This window comes from Aphelocoma coerulescens (assembly GCF_041296385.1).
Source record: "Aphelocoma coerulescens isolate FSJ_1873_10779 chromosome Z unlocalized genomic scaffold, UR_Acoe_1.0 ChrZ, whole genome shotgun sequence".
Lineage (NCBI taxonomy): Eukaryota > Metazoa > Chordata > Aves > Passeriformes > Corvidae > Aphelocoma > Aphelocoma coerulescens.
This window is the reverse complement of record NW_027184085.1, coordinates 22,308,384-22,330,411: the sequence shown is the minus strand read 5'-3', so window position 1 is coordinate 22,330,411 and position 22,028 is coordinate 22,308,384. Positions and strand designations below refer to the sequence as shown.

At 42.1% G+C, this 22,028-nt stretch overlaps 1 protein-coding gene across 1 annotated transcript in view; it reads left to right on the top strand.

The window, feature by feature from the left end:
• The first annotated feature begins 855 nt into the window (after nt 1–855).
• The window catches only part of THBS4 (thrombospondin 4), a 41,249-nt gene continuing 20,076 nt past the window's right edge, over nt 856–22,028 (top strand). The window contains exons 1-7 of the mRNA XM_069001597.1: nt 856–989; nt 4,991–5,194; nt 9,271–9,518; nt 10,605–10,710; nt 17,039–17,121; nt 17,737–17,788; nt 19,104–19,276. Of these exons, the coding sequence (XP_068857698.1) occupies nt 902–989; nt 4,991–5,194; nt 9,271–9,518; nt 10,605–10,710; nt 17,039–17,121; nt 17,737–17,788; nt 19,104–19,276 (954 nt within the window). The 5' untranslated portion in view covers nt 856–901. The remainder of the gene's footprint in view (nt 990–4,990; nt 5,195–9,270; nt 9,519–10,604; nt 10,711–17,038; nt 17,122–17,736; nt 17,789–19,103; nt 19,277–22,028) is intronic.

Sequence of the window (22,028 nt, the reverse complement as noted above, 5' to 3'; positions counted from 1 at the left end):
TCTTCACACCAGAGCATCCACATTTGTTTTGACTTTGGGTACGCATGAGAGAGAATCTGTTCTACTACATGTTAAACCTTACCAGTGGACACTCAACACCTGATTGCAGAGCAGGCAGAGAAATTTGTGAGGGGGCTTTGCAAAGACAACAGTTGTATTATTGTCAGAAGACACAAAGAAATACATGGTAACCATTTGGTGAACATAGAAAGGGAGGTAAGAAAGGTTTTAAAGTAAGATGGTTCCAATCTCAAAGTTAAGCATCCTGCAGTCAGCAGGACTGGGTGGATAGGGCTGCATTATCTTCGTGCTTCTGACACTCCTCTACATCCCTCACCAGGCTGGTGGTTCTCTGAAGGGCTGCTTGCAACAGCGCTGGACTTGCTGTCCCTCCTGAACTTACAGAACTCTTACCTGGCTCTTAAAGCACACCCAGTTTATTTTTGGGGCCATCTTCTTGTGACTGGTAGTAAGCATATCTGTTTATTAACCACTGGACTTCATGATCTTAAAGGTCTTTTCCTACCTAACCAATTCTGCAACTATTAATTTAAAGCCATTAAAAACACTTCAGTTTCCAGGACTCCTCAAAGGGCAAACTCCAGCCAGGGTCCCCACAGGTGTTGATTTTGGGGGGCGTCACCAGGATGTCCGGCTTTGTCCGAGCCACCCCCACTGGTGCCGGTTCCGCTCGGGACCCGACGGCGCGCTCCCTCCTGGTCCACCCCAGCGCTCGGCCGTCCCCCGCCGCAGCCCCCGCCCGCCTTCCGCGGGGAGCCCCGGCCAATGGCCCGCCGCCTGCCGCCGGCCGTGCCCGGCCCCGGGGCCGCCCCCGTTAAACGGCGGGGTCCGGCGTGGAGTGGCGGCCGTCCCTCGCCGCCCTGCCCGGCCCGCAGCCGCCATGGGGTGCGAGCGCGGCGCCGCGCTGCTGCTGCTGCCGCTCGCCCTGCAGCTGTGCCCGGGCCGCGCCGCCGCGCCCGCCCCCCGAGGTAAGGGTCCCGCGCCCCGGGATGGAGTGCCCTCTCCTTTTCCCTCTGGCTCTGGGCTTGCAGTGTCCCGTCTCCTGCCCTCCGCCGGGAGCTCTGCCGGGCAGCGAAAGGGAACACCTCTGCAGGTGCCAGGGGAGCCGGAGCCGTGGCGGGCAGCGGGAGCCGCCGCTCGCTGCCCGTCGGGGCGCGGAGCCCACCCGCGGAGCCGCCCCGCCGCCGCACTGCCCCGCCGGACTAGCGGTGGGGACCGGAGGAGATGGCGGTGCAGCCGCTGTCAGTCGCCTCCATGCAGCTTGCAAAAGGTGTTTTTGTAGGTGTGCTGGTAGGTGCGTGGAGCATCTGAATAGCCCTTTCTCGGCTGGAAGTTCTCCTAAATGAGAAGTGAATGTCTAAGCCGTGAAAATTCTTTGAGAAAACTACTACATAGTAAAAGTTCATAGGAAAACTCATACTTCTAAACCCAGCATTGCTGTGGCAATATTATGCACGTAGTAAGTCAGGAGCCGCTGTATTTTAGAGCTTGAGTTAAGTGGGTGGTATCGCTCTGCGGTAGCACCTTGTGAATGGAACCAGCCCGGCTGCCGAGTACAGCAGTTAGTGCAACTTCGTGCTACTCCAGGAGCATTAAAGCTGCTTGTGATTTTCGCTACATTTTTAACCCCCTCCACTGCCTTACAGAATGATGTTTGACACTTCAATCGGTTATTACTTAAGCAGATCTAAAAGACAGCCGATCACAACAATACAGCTGCATTTCCAAAAGCCTTTGTTGAAGACCTTTATGATGTAAAAACATTTCAGAAAATTGTTGTAATGACAAGTCGCGTATTACCGAATTAAAAAAACAAGACCGATTTCTAACTTGTCAGGGGCAGCAGCCAGTGAAAAACTCCACTCTCAACAAGGGACGCTTCTTGGGGTCAGTGGGAAATTGTTGTGGCAGGGGTTAGGATTTCACTCCAGGTGTCTAAGTCATTAATAATTACCTTGAAAAGTGCTGAACAGCAGTGGACAGTGTTTACATCTACAGTTATGATTAGGTGTCACCAGAGAACAGCCTTGGGTGGTCTTAAAAAGCTGGTGTGACATGGCAACAGAGTTAGGGGAAAGAAGGGGTGTTTTGAGTTCCATGCTCTCCTGTGTCACTAATTTCACTCCTTCATGCCTCCTTGTCCTAGCACTTCCCATCAAATCTTCTAGCTCTCATCTGAAAAGCTAGCCTTGATGGTTTTGGGCAGATTTCCAAAGCGGGGTTTGCCACTGTCTCACCATGTAGCTCATCCCTTGTTAGCATTTGGCTAGAAGGGTGAGCAGCTCTATTCTAAAATCCCCAGAAGGAAGGTGGAGGAGAGAATTCCTGATCTGTCTCACAAGCAGGCTCAGTTTAGCCTAGTGGGTATGTGCACTCGTGCTTGAAGGCATGAAGGCATGTTGGAGTTTTCAATCCATTGCATGGATTGAAACCAGCTGCTTGTGCCTTTCAGCTTTGGCAGTCCTATTCTGTACATTTGCTTTCAAGTCTACCTTTCCACTGAGAGGAGCAAAGAGATGAGGTTCTTCAAAAAATAAAACATGAAATCTTTGTGGAACTTTTTTTCCCTGTTCCTTCCAAACAAATAATTGTCTCTATAATGGCTAAGAGCTGTCTCTCTCTGCCAACTCTGCTAAGGATGTAAAATGAATTTTCATAACCCACTCATTCTTCTGCTGGCTGCATTTGCTACCATATGTGCAAGCTGTGCTTAAGGATGGATCTGGTCATGGAGTGCTTCCACATGCTGGTCAGTGAAGATATCCCAGGAAAGGGTTTGGTAACATGGTACTGAAGGATCTGGCTGAAGCACTGTGGTTTGTGGAACACAACTGCCAAACCAATTTAAGTATTCACTTACATATGCAAATTACAACAATTTCAGTAAATGTTTTTTGTAATGTTAGATGTTTCACAGTATTTAGTCATTGCTTTTGTAATATTCTTAAGTGACTCTAGCATTGATTAATGAGTATTGAAGAAGTTGATAGAAGTTCAGCCAATAGACCTTGAACTGAACAAAATATATAGCTATATTTTGTGCCCTCAAAGTCTTTGGTATTGTATTGCATTGCTCCAGCTGAGGAAACAGCTCTATTTTATGAATGGTGATTACTTGTAAAATGCTGTTGTACAGAGCAGTGAGTTGCATTTCAATCTCTTGCATGGGCAGTTGCTTTGCTCTTTCTGCGCTAAATATGATGAAATATCCAGCCCTTTGCTTCTGCTGTCCCTGTCACTGGTTTCAGTAGGAGCAGTGGTTGTCCTGGCATGCTGTAAATCTGAACTGAGTGAAAGAGAAGTGTTTTGACCAGGTCCACCTTAGATATATTTTTCTTAGTTGTTTGACAACAGTATTAAACAGTCTCAAACTGGGACACTAGTGCATGCAAATCAAGGGCCAGATATTTTTTGTATTGTGTTGTGAAAATTCTCTGTAGATTCATGAGGTCCTTAGAATAGAAGTGTAGAGTTCAGAGATTATTTCAATGACTTCACGAAATGAAGGGAAAAAGGTCTTCATTTTTTCTCTTTTGTAGAAATAATGTTAGTGTCTAGATGAATGGATGCTTCAGAATGAGTGATGGGAGCAGCATGAACCCACTCTAGTATAAGGGAGCAGGGTTTCCCACATATCTGTGGGAAGGTCTGTGTGCCCATGTGTTTGTCCTTCAAGTGCTCTTCAGTCTTTTCCTGTCTGTAGCATATGGAAACACTGGAATGGTAGGATGGCCTCATCACCTTAGAAGACAACAAGAGCTTTGGGGTTGTGCTGTGTAGGCAAGGCTCATCTGCAAAGGTCCACCAGTGTTTTTTCAGCCTGGGAAACTAAACTTACTAGTACAACCATGGGTTTGAATCAAGCTAAGTTACAGTATGCTGTCATATGCCTTTGCCACCTGCCTGGTATTAAATAACACTTGTGCATAATAATTTATCAGACTACTTTGCTAGGGTATAATATGTATACTGCTTTAATTGCAGTGAGTTGGAATAGGAGATAATCAAAAAACCTAACAGAAGAGTCTATTGAGTTTGGAGATGTTGTGGATTTAGGAACATTGAGGAAAACCCCAGTTTGTTGTTTCAGTGCCATAAGAAACATAACTGACATACGTATGTGTAAAATCATAGACCCTTTGCTGATGCATTGTGGAAAAACTAATATAAAAATTTGAAACAGCTTTCACTATGCCTTCAGGGTTTGTGGTTTTTGGTTTCATTTGGTTTTTTGTGAGGCCTGTATTTCTTTGTTTTCTGTGCCAGAAGGGAAGGATGAGTCTTATTTATATAATATATATTCTGAAAAGTCAGTGAAATGAGAAGAAGGCTGTGAACATTATGTTGCTTACCTGGCTTTTTGGCATTTTAATTGGTGCCCTGCAAATGCTATCAAAGGATCAGCACTCTGGAAATCTGGCTGAAAATTTTAATGCTGAATCCTTACCTAATTGATATGTGAACACAAGCATCTGAATTTATGATAGCAGAAATAGGTTAAAGAGCTTTCTGTTGAGGTGAATCCTCAGAAGAGAAGAACTTTGGAGATCTACCTGAAAGTATTTGAGTACCTCAATTTGAAGACTAGATATTTCTATGTTAGTAACTTATCAATAATGCCTTTGAAAAATAAAAGTTGCTAAAATAGTATCAGTTGCAACAAGTTATAGATATTTTGATAGAATCATAGAATAGTTGTAGCTGGCAGGCACCATCTAGTCCAAACTCCCTGCATATGTGAGGACATGTTTCACTAGACCAGATTGCTTAAAATATCACTTCCAGTGCCAGGGGTTTGAATTTCTTGATCTTTACAGATGATCATCATACTGATAATTTTTTATTTTAGGTAGATCAGAGTTTCCGTATGAAGAGTGTACAGCATTCAATATGTGGCGTCAAATCACATTCTTCTTTGGTCATTATTATATTTAATTTGCTGTTGAAATCTGATTTTTTTTTTCCCCAGTTTTTGATCTTCTTCCTTATTCCAACAAGCGAGTGGTACTGAACTTCTTGCAACAAGCATTTGGGGATCCTATGCTGAATGAAGTGTACTTGCTCTCAACATTCAAACTGCAGCCAAAGAGCACAGCCACTGTTTTTGGCCTATATTCATCAGCTGATAACAGCAAGTATTTTGAATTTACGGTGATGGGACGGATGAGTAAAGGTGAGTTGTTTGGAATGTATATGGTAGAAGTGGTGTTGGATCCATAGTTACTGGTGTGTGATAGATGAATGTTGACAACTGTGTGATTAACCTTTGTGCTTGAGTCATTCCTGTTGCATGCTGTCACCTTTCACATCCCCTCTCACTCCTTCATCTCTTTCCTTCGTCTCCTTGATGCTTCTCTCTCTTGGCAAGGGGAAGCTGACCTGACAATCAGCTGGTATCTCAACTCAGCTGTGGTGCTTACTCTGACCAGTGCTGAGAAAGGAGGAGAAAAACATGGAATATGGAGAAAGAGTCAATTTGGCTTGGTCTTTTCCTTTTCCTTTTCTTTTTTCCTTTTTCCCCTAGGGACAATCACTGGTTCTTATTACTCAGGAATGTGAGGGACACACGCACATGCTGCCTCATGCATATGAAAGGCAGGTTCTTGTTCCGATGACCCTGGAGGTTAGATGTGACTATGCAAGACAAATATTCCTGGCACTTTTGAGATCTGTTGGGTGAAATAAAGTGTTTGTTCTTTATTTCTTGGAATTAGTTAATCAGGAGTCAGAGTAGGAACTGCAGCAGTTTTAGAAATAGAGAGTTTCATTGATCTCTAAACCAGATCTAGGATATACTACAAATTTAAGGTTCAATGAAAGATTGTTGAATTTTGTACATTGTTGTTCCTGCATTGACTTCACCACTGCTATAGTAATTTGCTACTGAGTGATTAGCTGAATCGATTATACTGTGAAATTCTAAGGAGAAATTTCAGTTTATACATAGGGGAATTACTCAATATGCTGCAAAAGAACAAAAGCACACCTTTTTATTGTACATTATTGGGGAATGAGTTAGATAAAACATCAGTAGTTTTATCAGGTCTGCCAAAATCCTTCTGAGGTAAGGGAATAAGAGCTATGGGTGTTTTGGGAATGGGTAATACATGGTCACACAGCCTTATTAATAAGTGTAATACGATTCCTAACACTGACTTACTTAATTGATAAATAAATTATAGATTACACGTACTCCCTCTCTCCCCATCACACAACGCACAATTATGTGTGTAAATGTATAGGAATGCATATGTGTATGCACAAATGCGTCTATATACATACAAGTTTGAACATATCAGACTCTGATTTTCAAAAATCTCTGCGTGTCTGATGGTTACTGACAGCCTCTTAAGTCTGTTAAAGTGTTTCTGGTGGAAGGTTACATGGTTTCTTTCAGTTTTGTCTTCAGTAGGTTGGTGTTTGAGAAGCATCTGTGGCAGGACAAACAAAACAGTGGCACATGGATAAGCAGCATGAAGCAACTTGTCCTGTCAATGACCAGTGTTGAGTAGATGGGGGACATCTATAACCTATCTTATGTAAAGGATTGACCTTCAGATTGATGTAAAGAATTGACCAAAGAGAGGGAGGCTTTTTAGAGCAAGAATGTTCATTGGATTTCTTTGCCTCCTTATTACTTTAGAGCACCTTGTTCAAGGCATATGGCAGTGAGCAAGTGGTAGGCAGTGTTTTCACATGTGATTTCTCTGGACGTGTTAGGGATCCCATATGGCTACTTCATACAGTAAGTTAAACTGCATCCAGGAGATTGTCATGTGCACTGCAAGTATGGAGTGTGTGAGATGTGTATGATCCTCTCGAGACTGAACATCATCGCTTAAGCGGTGGACCAGTATTGGCATCTCAGCAAAATGCAGTCTTAATATCTATGGTTTCGAAAGAATGCGTAGTGCTTTCTCTGTATGGTATTTCCAGCACCTAAATCTGACCTAAGGAGCTCAAAACAGGCCTTAGTTATACTCTGAAATGTCACATTTAAGAGTTTTGTTCTCAATGGTTGCCTCATATTCTGGTTCTGTTGTGGTATAACTGATAGTAACATGTTTGTAACCCCTAAATGTTTTTAAAAGCACAGGTCTGACTTACTGAGTTAACAGCTAAACTTATGGTAGACAATTGTGCCTTTCAGACGCAGATAGCATCCATGGATTTCTTATCCTTTTAAAATTACTCCTTCATGGAGCAAACAGCAGTTAGTGCACAGAAGTGTTGCAATTTAACAATTCTGTGAAGCATCTCCTATTTTAATTGAAAATTTGTTTCTTTATCAGTTCAGGTGACACTCTCATGAATATCTGTCAAATATTCAAGCAGCAAATGTACTGCAGGGCCTTGGATGAGTTAAATCTTAAGAGGTGGAGGCTGTGATCCAAGAAAATCTCTCTTCAAAAGCCTACTCTAGTTTACCAGATGACTTTTTGGCTTTGGCTGAGGAAAGAATACTTGATCCTCCTTCCAAGCCTGATTGCTCCTTGTCCTGAAACTATTCTGGCAGGGTCTGTTCTGGGCCCTGCCTCCATCTCCTCTTTCTTTCTCTAGGCTACTGTTGTGCTTGGTCACTCTGAATGCAGGGCCCAGATCCAAAGACCTTGTTTTTATATGACCAGGCATGCATAATATTCACATAAATAAAATGCTTGCAGTGTACTCTGTCTTGCCAGATCTTTGAGTTTGCCAAGAAATGCTACCTTTTAGCGAGTTACTGGTGACCTCATGCACCTTTGCAGAAATCTCAGCTCTGGCAGTGTTTTGACATAGACAGCAGTGAAAACATTCCTTATATTGATCACAGCTGCTGAGGCTCTAACACTAGTGCAGACTTCAAAGATGGAGACATACCCTGCCCCACTCATGCTGGTATAAATCTGGGGTTTTTTTAATCATTAGACTGAGGAATTACAAAAATTTTAGGGAGCATGTGCTCACTGAGTTGGGAGGTCACCAACAAACAGATATAGCATCAAAGCAATTGTATTAGTAGTGGAAAGATGGAAAGGGAGGTTGTTTAATGAATAGAAATTGGATAGTTTCAGTAAGTAGGTGTTACTATGTCTGAAGATAGTAAGAGCTTTTACCTCCACTATATCCACAATTTTTGGTTGACTTAGTGTCAGGCCATTTGTGAGCTCTCACTTGATGCAACTGTAGCAGCCCTCTGTGAATTTCAGACTTCAGCAAAAGCCAGCACATAAATGTTTAGATGCCTGGTGTTTGTGCAGCTTGATTCCTCATGCACATAACTGTTATGATCAGGAAATAAGGGACTGTTGGCTGGTGATCGGGGGGATCTTTGAAACAAGGTCTATCTGATGTCGCAGGGTAGTTATACACTGTCCAGATGCGTTCAGCTCATTGCTTCTGCAGATATGCAGTTGAAGAGCCAGGGAGAGATTTTGTGGAGAGAACTAGCTAGCTGGTCTTAGAGATCTGGCTCACAGACCCTAGCTTACTGATCCAATTTCCTTAGGAAAGAGACTTTTTTTTCAATATTGCTCAGTGAATATTTATTGTAAGAGTATTTGTTTGTCTGCTGTTGTGGGTTTTTTTGATGGTGAATTTTACTTAGTAAAATGAGAATTTTTATCAGGTAGGTCAGTCACTAATGCTTTTAAAAAGAGTTGAGAGGAGGCTTAGTGATCTCTAGGAGTGGACTATGCCTTTTCTGCATTATATTTTGGTTTTACTGAGTGTTTTTTACAGAGAAGTGCAGGTTATTGGCTTGGAAACATGCTTCCTTTGGTTTTTAATTATGCATTTGGATACACTCTTAGGTGGCTTCACTGTATGTGGTATGCATCACTGAAATAGACGTTTTAGTTGTACACTTCTGCTACAGAGTATTTCTGGGTCTATCAGATATGTACATACTGAAGTGCTGATTGCAGGCTGCCTGCTACACCCTATAACTTTACCACTTTCATTTTAGCACATTATGGCTTGTAAAGTGACTTTGTTTAAGCCATTTAGAGAGGCCTGGACAAAGCAGAGGCAAGCTCAGCACAGGCAACAGAGCTTTACAAATAGGGAGTCACACAAGCATCCTGCTAGTGCTGCTTTGAAAGTCAATGTCCCATTTGTTATTACCATTATGTCTACATATGGGATGAATTTACTAAAGCGGACATGTGGAAAAATACCAGAGCAATTGCAGATTTCCACAGGATCTTCCTTGATCAGCCTTGGGCTATCTGCTACCCTCTAATAGTCCTTCTGTGTATTTTGTCCTAGCGGTGCTGCGCTATCTGAAGAATGATGGAAGGCTGAATTCCGTGATCTTTAGCAACATCCAGCTGGCCGATGGGAAACCCCATGGTGTCATCTTGTGGCTGAGTGGCCTGCAGCAGGGATTGAGCACAATAGAATTGTATCTGGACTGCCTGCAAGTAGGTGCCATTGAGGACCTGCCAAAACCATTTTCAGCGCTGTCTCAGAAGGTGGTGGCAATTGAGTTGCGCACTCTTCAGGAGAAGCCACAGGTGAGCATGGGAACTGGGAGCAGGCTGAGCACTTAGAGGGATCACCAGTGATCCTCTGAATCGCTGAATTCAAACCTCAATCTTCACAGCAGCCAAGCTCTGTACAGTAATACTTTAATATTAAGTTGTGAAATAAATGTAAATAAAAGTTCCCTATGGAGCAGGTGAAATCTTAGCTTACATGACCCCTGTAATAATTATGCTATTTTTTTTAAACACAATTTTTAGCTTTTTTATTAAAATCCAAAAAATACTGCCTCCTTCACTTCAATCTAGTTGTTTTTTGGGGACTGAACTTTTTGTAAGGACTTAGCTAATGCAGTAGGGGCAGTGTTTCACTGGCTTCTTACAGCTGTCCTGTATGAGCAGAGCTTGTCTGTGTATGTGGCTTTCCTCTTCATGATATGCCAAGAGACTAAAAAAGACAAAAGAAAGGGGGGACTCTTGTGGTGCCGGAGTGCAACCCTCGTCTGTTTGACTGCAGTAGCTTTTCTTCCTCTGTCTGCAATCCAGGAGTGGATAAAGCTTCCTGTCATCTCCCTGTCAGCCATCCAAGATAAACAGTGTCTCCCACAACATCTTCAATGATCGTTAATCAAAAATACTTACTATAAGGTGCAATGGCATTCTGCCCCCAAGGTTGCCCACTTTGTTTCATTACAGGCTTGAAAGTGAGCCTATTTTTATGGAGAATGACTGAGGTGCCCATATTCCTGACATGAATATATGTACCTGTTTGAGAGGAGAGGAAAAAGGAAAAAAGACTGTTTTGGATGCACTTAAAAAAATCATATGTCACAGATACAGAACTATGTGAACTTCCTAGTGTGTGAGATCATAGGAACTGTAACAGTAAAAAAAAGTTTGAAATAAAACCACAGCTATGTGAAAATCTGCAAGGCAAAGATTAGAGATTTTTTACAGTTCAAATAGTGATGGATGGACCTGAAGGGAACGGCATTGAAGCCCTGCATGCGTAGGAAATGGACTACCTCTCTTAAAAAAATTAATTTACTGTGTCTGATATTTCATTTTTTTCCTATTGTTGTACCAGAACTGTGAGCTCTGTTTTTCTTGTGAGCCCAGGATACACTAGACGAGCTGAAGCTGGTAACTGGAGGAACGCTTGCGGAAGTGGGAAACCTGCAGGATTGTTTTCTTCAACAAATTGAGCCTGTACCTCAGTACACTGGTAAGGTCTGCAACTGGGAGTTAAAATTATTCCTAATGACACCAGTGCAAGGAAGCTAATGTGATGAATATGGTAAATGTGAAGAAGCCTTCAGTCAAATAATAACAATTATTTGACTAAATTATAGCTATGACAATTTCCTGTAAATGTTTTATAAATAGCTCAGTTTGGAGAGAAAACAGTCACTGTTGCTGGTGATAAAGCAATGAATTGTTGTTTTAGTGAAAGACAAGTCTGTAATGATTGAAAGAGGATTTTTAGCATAATTTGGAAGTCAAATTTTTGTGATGATGATCCGTTTGTGTCAGCTTAATATTTTAAGTATTCAAATTGCAAACAATTGCAGATGGAAAGTAGTGCTAAATGGGATACATTGCTACAGGCTGTATGAAAGGTAGATGAATGGAGTAGCAAGACCTACCCATGTACTCTTTCACACTGACAGTATTCAGCTCTTGTTGAGCACTGGACTGTCCCCCAGAGGGGAGGAAAAAGGTGTGAAGAAGCTTGCAGGAGACTGAAGAAAATGTTTGTGCCATGGCTACAGAGGCTGTAGGTCTATGTGGGAAAAGCCATTGCAGAGTAGCCACTAGTCCTGCCACAATTTAACCAAGGCTTTTGTCACCTGCTGAAGGGGACGTTGATTCAAAACCAATTCCTTTTCTACCTGTGCTGAGCATTGTGGAGACTGAGCTGGGAAGAGAAAGGAAAGGAAGAAGCGGAGGCTACTGAGATCCCTGCAGGGCCCCAGGGACTTAATGCAATCCCCTATGTTAGGTGAGGGTGCTTCCTGACCTCTGGACTCAGAAAACCTGTGCTAGACTGTCCCATCTGTAGTCCTTCTAGTCCCTGTCCATCTGTCTTTCTGCTCTGGATGTGAAGGAGAAGAATGGGTTCACACTGTACATGCAATATGTTAATACATGACAACTACAGGAAGGAAACTCAGTTCAAGGTTTGAAATAGGATCCATGATACATTCTCTCTCTTGTACCCTTTCCTGTCCCCTCTGCCAAACCCAACGCTGCAGCATTGCTGCTTTTGATAAGAACAGAGATAAGATGCAGAAATTTTATGAGAGCATCCTGGATATGTCACATGAGTATAGGCATCAGTGGTGTGCAGTCATAACAAAATCTAGTTTACCTTTTAGCTGTGTAAATCCTTAGCTGCACATACTTCTATTTCCTTGCTTCTTAACATATATACACTTAGGTAAAAAAAAGTGTTATATCCTCAAAGCTCTCTCTTTTTCACTAAATCAACAGGCATTTGAATGCGGAAGGGTAATTTAGTATTTATTCTGCAAAAACTGACAGCTCTCTCACAGCGAGTTTCCAAATTACAGACTTGCAGCTTTCTCATTTGTAACTTTTTGCTCACTGATCAATAATGCAAATGGTAATATACAGAGAGATACTGTCTCTGTGTCTGCCTCCACCTGGCTTAGACTCTCAAATTCAGTTGCTTTTAACTTTCAAGTGGAATTAGTATCATTAATAATAATAATAAACAACTCACATAAATACATTCAAAGCCTACATAGTCAAATCCACCAAAAGAAAAGGTGAGTGTTCCAACAGCAATTTTAACTTGGCTTCCTTGAACCATGTGTATGCTTCATGATGCTCTTCTATGGCAGTAATATATCAGAAAATGACAATTTTGACTACTGCCAGGAAAAGCTGGAATGCAAATGCTTAGCTGTGTAGGAGGGGTGAGACCTAATATCTTGGTAAAAGCTTGTGCTTTCATATTAATTGGAAAATCCTTGGGAGTGCTTTGGACCTTAATAACTGTACATGGATTTGACTGCATGCCTGGTTGTTGCTCATTGCTTTGGCAGCAGCATTCCCTCGATGTTCAGGGAGGGAAGACAGGCTGAGGCTGAGGCTGAGACACCTAAGCAGTGGGATGAGATTATGATGATCAGACACAGGCTGAAGATATATATTTGGATCTTTTTGGTTGGGTAGGAAAATAGAATGCAAAGTGCACTGGGTTTGGTAGATGAGATTAGTGTGCTGCATGTGATCATCGCAAAATCATTCCGGTCAGAAGGGACCTTTGGAGGTTGTCTAGTTTGTGGAGGGTGCCTGAACCTGACAAAGTATAAAAAAAATAGCTGTGTTGCACCAGACCGAAGATTCTTTTAACCAAGTTGCTTTTAGAGACAGAATGTCAATATAGACCCACAGGCAAGAGTATAATGGAATGGAGTCTTAGTGTGGTTTTCTCTGAATGCTTTACTGTTCTCCAGCAGTTCATGGTATTCAGAGCTCTTGACTCAGAGGTGAAGTCTTTGTGTTTTGTTCTCAATATATGTTTTTGTCCAAGAATATATTTTCATCCATGAATTTGTCCAGTCAGGTTTGAAGGCATGGTCAAGAATGTCTCCTGGCAAGAAATTTATCACATATCTGAGGAATATTTCCTTCTGTTTACTTGGAACCTTCCTCTTCCTAATTCCACATACAACTTGTATGTACAGCTTCTTTGGTGAAAGATTATAGGCTGACCGGAAACTTTTTTTGTTGTCAGCCATCATCTGTACTATAATCATGGTTCGATCTCTGGATGAGAAACCACCATCTTCCAGAGTTCAAGAAGTTGGACAATGTTCTCATGCACATGGTGTGATTCTTGGGGTTGTCCCATGCCAGGCCAGGATTTGACCCAATGATCCTTATGAGTCCCTTCCAACTCTGGCTATTCTATGATTCTATGAATGTCATTGTCTTTGAATGACACTTCAGGATTTGAATGACACAGATGTGGGAAAGTGTGTTACTTGAGCCAGAGAGCTGTTGTTACCAAGAGAGGTAGAAGAAATATCTGTGAGGTGTTTCATGGTGGCTAGTGTTTGTACATGCCTGGGCCAATTGGCTGTGCAATGAAGCTGGTTGCCTGCTCAAAATCCAGGGCCCATACTTGAACAGGTTGCCCAGAGAAGCTGTGGATGCCCCATCAGGAAGTGTTGAAGGCCAGGCTAGATGGGACTGTGAGCATTCTGGTCTAGTGAAATGCGTCCCTACCATGGCAAGGATGTTGGACTAGATGATCTTCAAGGGTCTTTTTTCAATCCAAACCATTCTTAGATTCTATGATGCAATATCCTTTCAAGAGAAAGAGAGGGACTTCAGTTTCCTGTTGGTCAGTAATACTCTGAGCTTAGTTATTACTGTGAAAGCCGTTCTGTTAATCATATTGTTAAAACTCAAGAATATAGAGCGAGGGACTAGCTGAATTGAGGAGTTGCCTTATTGGATGGGGTATGGATAAGAGAGGCTACATGGAAGGGCCAGATAACTGTATAGCTTCAGGCTGGTACCTTTTGCTTACCTGCTTGCTCCTGGGTCCACTATATTGTGGACAATATTATCCCTGAACCCTGGTCATTCTGCTGCAAGTAGGGCCTACTTTTGGAAATGCTTTTAATGGAAGATTTAAAAACAAAACCAGGTGTATTCAGCTGTTTCTGCTCTGCCGTCTAAATTTGCACACAGGACATGAGGTTCAAGGCAGTATAACCTGTTTAGTCCACCTTAATGTTCAGCAGTCTGCAAAACTTAACTACAGAATAAATCTGGTTTTGATTTAGGTGCTAGCCAACAAACAGCATCTGAAGTCTTGAGAATTTTTTGCAGATTTCAATCAGTAATGCCTAAATGAGTCTTTGTTTTAAAAATAAAACAAGAATAGACCCCAGCATCTGGCCTGACAGCCTGTGTGCCAGGTTCCACTATGGGATTCTGAAATACCCATGATATTACATCCTGCTATTGTCACCAAAACAAAAATACAGCAAAAAATACAAAAATACAGTTAGGTCTAGAACAGAGGCAGGCTGTGGAACAGGTGATTCCTGACTCTTTAAATTTGTTCAGTGTTTTGATGAGAAAATATGAAGAGAACATAGTACATGAGGAGTTGGACAGTTCCCACTAGAATGTTTGGAAACAGTTAGACATGCTTTGAAGTACAAAACAATGAGGTAAACATTAAGAGAAGCATTTTTCATATAAGCTTTCAGTACTCCCAAAAATAACATGTGAATAAACCTCCCTGAAGCTATTGGGCATAATATCAAAATATCCTGCCTGCCTAGACTGTGAAAGAGCATGTATTTGTGAAGTTTGTTTTTAAGTACAGACTTAGAGATGTAAACAAGTATCTTCTTGAGAGAGGTACAGATTCAGAAGTAAGCCGCAAACAGAAGCAACTACAAGTTACTCTGCTAAACATACTTTCTGCTTCTTCTCTGTCACTGGCTCAAAACAAATATTTCATTTAACAGATAAAAATCTCCTGTGAAGATCTTGGGTTTGATCTGGTCCTTCCCTATGGCTTATTACAGATGTAATTTTTGATCTTGTCTTAGAGGTCTTTAATTTGTTACTTGGTATTGAGGACTGATTTTGGTGTGAGTTCATAGTGTGTTGAGTAGATGTTTTGTGAGTCCATACAAAGTGTGCACCTGTCAGAAGCAAATGCAGCCATAAACTTGTGTGCAGTGTGATGAGCTGCCTTTGAGAAGAAAAGCCAAGTGACTGCTGCAGTTACTAAAAGCACTGTTTTGTCAGAGCAGGCATCGTTGATGTGTTCTCAGAGCTTCACAGTGAGCTTGCTCAGAAAGCTGGGTAACTTCACTTTGAAAAGTATGTATTAATCATTTGTGGTTACAACTGTGCTGTGCCAGCAGGACCAGGGAAGTAATCAACCCCCTATACTCGACATTGGTGAGGCCGCACCTAAAATCCTGTGTTCAGCTTTGGGCCCCTCCCTTTAAACATGAGATTGAGGTGCTGGAGCGTGTCCAGCGAAGGGCAACGAGGCTGGTGAAAGGAGTAGAAAATGTGTCATTTCAGGAACAGCCAAGGGAGCTGGGTTTGTTTAGCCTCAAGAAGAGGAGGCTCAGGGAGACTTCATTGCTTTCTACAACCACCTGAAAGGAGGGTATAGCCAGGTGGGGTCTGGTCTCTTCTGCCATGCCTGCAGTAGGATGACAACAGGAAATGGCCTTAAACTGAGACAGGGGAGATTCAGACTAGATGTTAGAAATATCTTTTCATTATTAGGGCAGTCAGGCATTGGAATAGGTTGCCCAGGGAGGTGGTGGAATTACCTGGAGGTGTTCAGGTGGTGCCTGGATCTGGTGCTTAGGTGATGGTTTAGGGGTTTAGGGGTCACAGTGGTAGTGTTGGGTGGTTGGTTAGACTGCATGATCTTAAAGGTCTCTTCCAACCTTGATGATTCTATGACTCTGATTCTATGACATGGAATGGACTTATGCAGGGTATCTTCCCATTGTATATACATATGCTTCATGGCCTCACCTTGCCCTCCTATCCCAAATAGGTTATCATGAATACCCAGTTCTGAAATCCTGAAGTTTCCCTTAGGGATGCTGGTCTCAGGCCTGGGAGGAACCAGTAACACTGGTGGCCTTAGTTGCATTAGAGAGCCTTGACACTGAAGTAATGGTAGAAGAATTGTGATCTTGTTTTTCTCTCTGTGGAGAGCTTTCTGCTTTGCCTGTTTGTGTGGGATATAAGGAACTCAGTCCAGAAAAGCCTCAAGTTCATGCAAATCACATTATAAAATTTGAGATAAATACTGTCTCTCTGATGATTTCTACAGGGCTTACATAACAGTAATGTCTGCCCTCCATGGCTCTTTATGGGGTTTCCATCTTATATCTTATAAATTACCATGGCAAATGAAGGAGAGTTATGTTGTTGTGCTAGTTTGAAAACAAACCAGTGGGAGGCACCAAGTCAGAATAACAATTTAATGGAAATTAAAGAAAAGGAAAAGAAAGTAAAAGAAAACACTGACAGAGTCAAGATACAACCTGAGTCCCTGTTGGTCAGGGCGGTAGTAGCAGTCTGGTAGAATGGTGGCTGCAGTCCTCTGAAGTGGTGATCCTGTAGTAGAAGGGATCTGCTCTTCCTCAGAAAGTCCAGTGGTGGCTGTGTAGCTCCTGTCCTCTGCAAATCCAGTGGAGAGAATGTCTCTGGTGCTCAGAGTACCAGATTCTATCCATGATGGGATGCTTGGTTCCTCCCTCTGGGTGGAGCATCTCACAATAGGGTAATGAGTCATGAGGCCAAGTGTTGATTAGGCTCGTTAACAGAAGATAGTCTGGAGGGAGTTATCTCTGAGTCATGCAGTGGGACAATGATGGGCCATTAACAGAAAGATAGTCTGGGGGGAGGAGGCAAGGAAACACTGCCCCACCTGATTTCAACAGCTCATGAGGATGGTAATAGAATACACTTCAACCCAGGACAGTTGTGTACTGTTTTCCATTGCTGTTTCCCTGCAGGTGATTTTAACAGGCAGCTGATGGGTCAAATGATGCAAATGAACCAAATACTGGGAGATGTGAAAGACCTTCTTAGACAACAGGTACTGTATAGAGGCTTTAGTGTGAAATATCCCAATTTTGCCCCTTTGATAAGAGTCACAGAATCACAGAATAAGTCAGCGCAGACTTCACATAAGCAATAAACTCCTGTGTAGAGTTCATTGCCTTGGAGGCATGACTCAATGGAGAGGAAATAACCATATAGGTCCTGGTACCCTGTGCTTGCAAGGGAGGATCATTGAATGTGGGAGTGTAAGGGGCTTGCTTATTCAGATCCAGAAAATTTAGTGTCTGGTGAGGAAGTAGAGAAGCCATCCTAGCCCACTATTAGATAGTTGTGGGCCTGTTGCATGAAACTGAAACTGTGTTTGTTTCACTTGCTGGTGGGTGTCAGAACTGGAATTGCTGGTGGCACATTCATTTGGTCAAACAAGGACTTTTGGACCTTTAAAGGTCCTGTTGATGAAGGCTGAACCTAAGTACATCCATTTTCCGTTATCTTTAATTTTATGGAGTACAAAGAGCATCTAATTTAAAACAGATTACCTATGTTGCATGGTTTGGGTGGCATCTTGGGCACTAATGGTTATTCTCTCAGACAGGTGCAAACTGAAACTATCTGTACCTAAATAATATTTATTTTCTATATTCTCAAGGTCAAAGAAACCACTTTTCTGAGAAATACCATAGCTGAATGCCAAGCGTGTGGTGAGTATTCCTGTTATTGCTGGTAATGTAGAAGAGATACAGAGTTGTTTTAAAGCTAGTGATGATCATGTTAGCTTTATGTGGTTTCTAAAAAGTACTTTTCTAGAAATACTGTGTCCAAAGTTCTAGATGTGTTTGTATTTGGACACAAATTTAAAATTGTTTTTCATTAGAGAAAAAGCTTCCATGGACCTGCCAATCACCTGTTGAGGGATAAAATGCCAGTAACCGAGCAGTACCACGCAGGCTGTACTGGCAGTTCTCACGCTGCCACAAAGCTGTGCCACATGTTCCTGTGGAGGGAGACACTGTCTCCCAACTATCTCATGCACCATCTTAGTAGAAGGACAAGGGAGGAATCCTGTTCTGCTCTAGCTGGTATTATCAGCCTGAGGAAGATCCTATGCAGTCCACCTGAAGTTTGTCTGATTCTGAGTAGGCAGTCACTAGTTAGCAGTAAGACCCAAAAGGTGGTCTTCATCTTTTCTCTAGATGAAAGAAGTAAATTCTTTTCCAAATGCCACTTCATGGCCCTCCTACACAACTGACAATCAGTACACAAGTGCAGTCACTGTAAAAACCAATATACTCCCTTACTGTGTGAGATGAAAGGTCTTAAACTCATCAGGCCTTTTAGTTGATTTCTTCTCCCAGTCTGTCAGCCTCATCAAAACTCAAGTTGAGCTCTAGGCAGGGTAACTTTTATGTGTAAGTGCCAAAGGAAAAGTCAAATTCCTACATGCATTTGTACCAAGGTTCTGTACCTGCCAGAGTCTCAGAAAGACCAGTCTTTGGCTGGTCTCTGTGCACCTAAGCCTGTGTACTTGCATGGTCCTGCTGTGTTTGTGGGCTGTCAGCTGCTGCTTCTTTATTCTTCCTATTTGTCGACTGTCAGAGATGCTGTTGTGAATCCAGAACATTGTTTTTCCTATGAAGTGGTAGTGTTGCCAGTTTAGCCAGAGAAATGCCCTGTACTTGTACGCTTATACTTGAGTCCCCTGGTCTGAGGTCACAGGCTTTCAGAGTTTCCTCCCCTGGCAGGTATGTTTTAGGACTAGCCTAGGAGGAAGACCCCCATATGTAGCCAGGAGAAGCACATGGACCTAAAAAAATAGCCTCAATTTCCCCTTGCAGGGGACACAGTAAGGTCCTGGGCCATTCCCACCATGGAGTCTTTTCAGGCACAGCACAGCTGGCTGGAGCACAGTGCAGGGACTTGAAGTGTCTTGGGGATTTCTTCAGAATGCTTTCCAGCTGAGAACTATGATGAATGTTTCTTTCAACTATTGAAACTGTTGTTCTTTATGCATTAAAGGTTTGGGCACTGTGAGTTTTCCAACTCAGCTTCCTAGGCGTACTAAACCGAAATGTGAAGTTAATTCCTGCTTCAGGGGAGTGAGGTGCGTGGAGACAGCAGAGGGATTTCAGTGTGGGCCCTGCCCTGAAGGACTCACAGGAAATGGAATTACATGCTCAGATATTGATGAGGTAAAATAGTGACTTTCACTGAACTAAAAAAAAAAAAGCTAAAAAGCAACTGTTTCATACATATCAATGGGTTGCTAATACTTGCTGTCTTCAGCATTTACTGACTGCTTGCACAGTGAATATTAATTTGTTCTGATTTGATTTTATATGACTATTTTGCTGTTTCTGCAACTTTATGGAGGTTATATGTGTGAAAACTTGAAATGCTCTGGTGAGTTGAGAAGTCACTTAAAGGAGCTTAATGTTTGGAAAAAAAACCCTAGAACCTAAACCCAATCGAAACAAACGTTTGACATTGTCATTTCTATTCCACAAGAAGATGCAGTAGCTTCTGTTACAGGCTGCAGAAGCACTTCTTGTCAATATGGGCTTTGTTTCTTTTAGTTATTGTGCTCCTGAACCAGTATCGGTGACCAGAGTCTTCTCTTCAACCCAGACTGGAGCCATGTTTTCATTCTTACCTTAGAAGTCTATGAAAGAAAATAAACAATTATTGTCATTCTTCCTTTTGCTTCTTTGTGTTTGTGTTGAAACCCAATAATGTTGACTTAAATATGGTTCTTTTCTTGTGCTGTATGTTAGAAATTCAGAGCTTGCTTGTATTGAGTACTGAATAAATTTAGTGTCTTAAATGATTGAAGAAAACCTGTGTTAACTGGAATGTGACACTCAGTTGGAACAGAAGCAACAGAACCACTTACAGGTTCACTGCATTTTTTCTGTGGGACGATTTTTACCATTACTCTTCAGTCTTTTTTTTGGAAAAGCACATTGATGTAGTAGACCAAGCAACCATCAGACTTAGGTCATAAACTGCACCTGTGGAGAACACAGTACTACCAGTGTACCTGTTTAATAATGTAAAACAACAAAAGCAATTATCTTTTTCTCCTCCCTAGCCAACAGGAAATGTGCTTTGACTGCTCTTTTGATTTACTCCCTCCTGTAGACCATCAGTAGAGAGGATGTGATGTGCCTAACTTATACCTAGGTGTCTGTGAAAAACACTGGAAAGAGAAAGTGAGTTGAGTGTGGCAGTTTCCTGAGGCGTTGGCAAGGTCTCTTGTTTTGCCTTACGTGGCATGAACTGTGTCTGCTGCAACAGAAGGTGCAAAAAATGGAGGTGAAGCTCTGAAATATGAATGCAAGTGGTAGATCCAAGACAGCTGTGGTACATGTTCCATCCTACAGACAGCCATGGTGTGAAGCTCAAGCCAGCCTAGGTGGAGCCTGGCAATATGGATGGGTTTCACCTCCTGAGCTATTTTCAGACTGACACAGAGCATGGCAATAATCTCCTCCCTGCCATTTTCAGAGTTGGAGCAACTCAGCCCATTACAGCAGCGGTGGAAAAAGAAACAGAGACTGGTTTATGATGGCTTGATATTAAAGTGGTTGTCTGTTAGCAGTCAGGCTCTAGTCACTGGAGACTTGTGTACCTTCATCTTCCTGCCACCACTCCACATGACAGACCTGCTTTCACATTAGAAACAGCAAGAAATTTATGCCAAAATTGTGTCATAGAGATACAGTTTATTGTATCTTGTTTATTATGAGGTCTTTATGTGGACACTGCCATTAAAATGTCACCTTGTCAGGAGCAGTTTTGTTCACCAGCAAACACCTCCTTAATCAGCTGGATTTTTACTTAGAGTTGCACAGGGAGAAATAAAGAAGCAATAAATCGCAATAATTTTGAATTGTCTAATGAGAGGGGATGTGTCATATTACTTGAAGGAAAGTTTTTTGTTTGGTTGGTCAGTTTTGTTTTTTAAAATTTATTTAAAGCCTTTTATGAATGAACTATTTCTGTGCTTCCTGATAATAGGCATTTTAAAAGAAGTTATTGTACAAATTCTGGTAAAGACAAATCTGGGAGACTCCTCACTAAGAGCTGCCATCATATTTCCTGAGGCTGTTAGCATCTCTGCAGTATGCTCCCTAATTCATTAGCAGTTTGAAGACATTACTTTGGTATGCTGGTGCCCATTATCTTGGGAGCTGCAGCTCTGCTGTGTGTGCTGTGTAATTTGGGTGCCCTCTGCTGCCTGCAATAAAGAATCCACAGCAAAATAAGGAGGCACAAAATGTCTGTCCTAGGTTTTATGTTTTCCTTATAGTACTGATTGACGTACTATTAACAAATCTTTCTGTCAAACACATTTTGATATTAAGCATAGCTTTCCTGCTTCTGTGTGTGTGTGTGTGTGTGTGTGTGTGTGTGTGTGTGTGTTTTGGTTACAAGTTGTATGTCTTTTGTAGGTGGATATTGTCTGGTTTGTTCTCCCTCCATCTTGCAGATGATTGTCTGTCAGTGATGGAAAGAGAAAAAAAGGCATATTTTTAAAACTTTAGCATTTCTTTTCATGTTTCTCATTTATTGTTGTCTTTGAGCCCTGTGCAGCAGGATGGCATTTTGATGTTTTTGGTACTCCTATAAATGTTACCTAGCAGCTAGTGTTGATGTTGGGAAAGGCAGCAGTGCGGGATGTGTTTCCCAAACTGGCAGCCACAAGACCAGTGAAATTGGTCACAGCTGTTTTATAAAACTGCATAAGGCAATGAAGTGAATGGCGCCTTCAGGCCAAGGGTGATTTTGTGGACGTGATATTTTGGGAGAAGTTCCAAGGACTGTCTGTGGGCCTCTGGTCTAGAAATGTGTGGGTGCCACTGACACATCCCTGCTGATCTCATTTATGATTGGATTCCTTCTGTCTATGAGATTTGTCCAAATACAACTGAAGGGAAATGC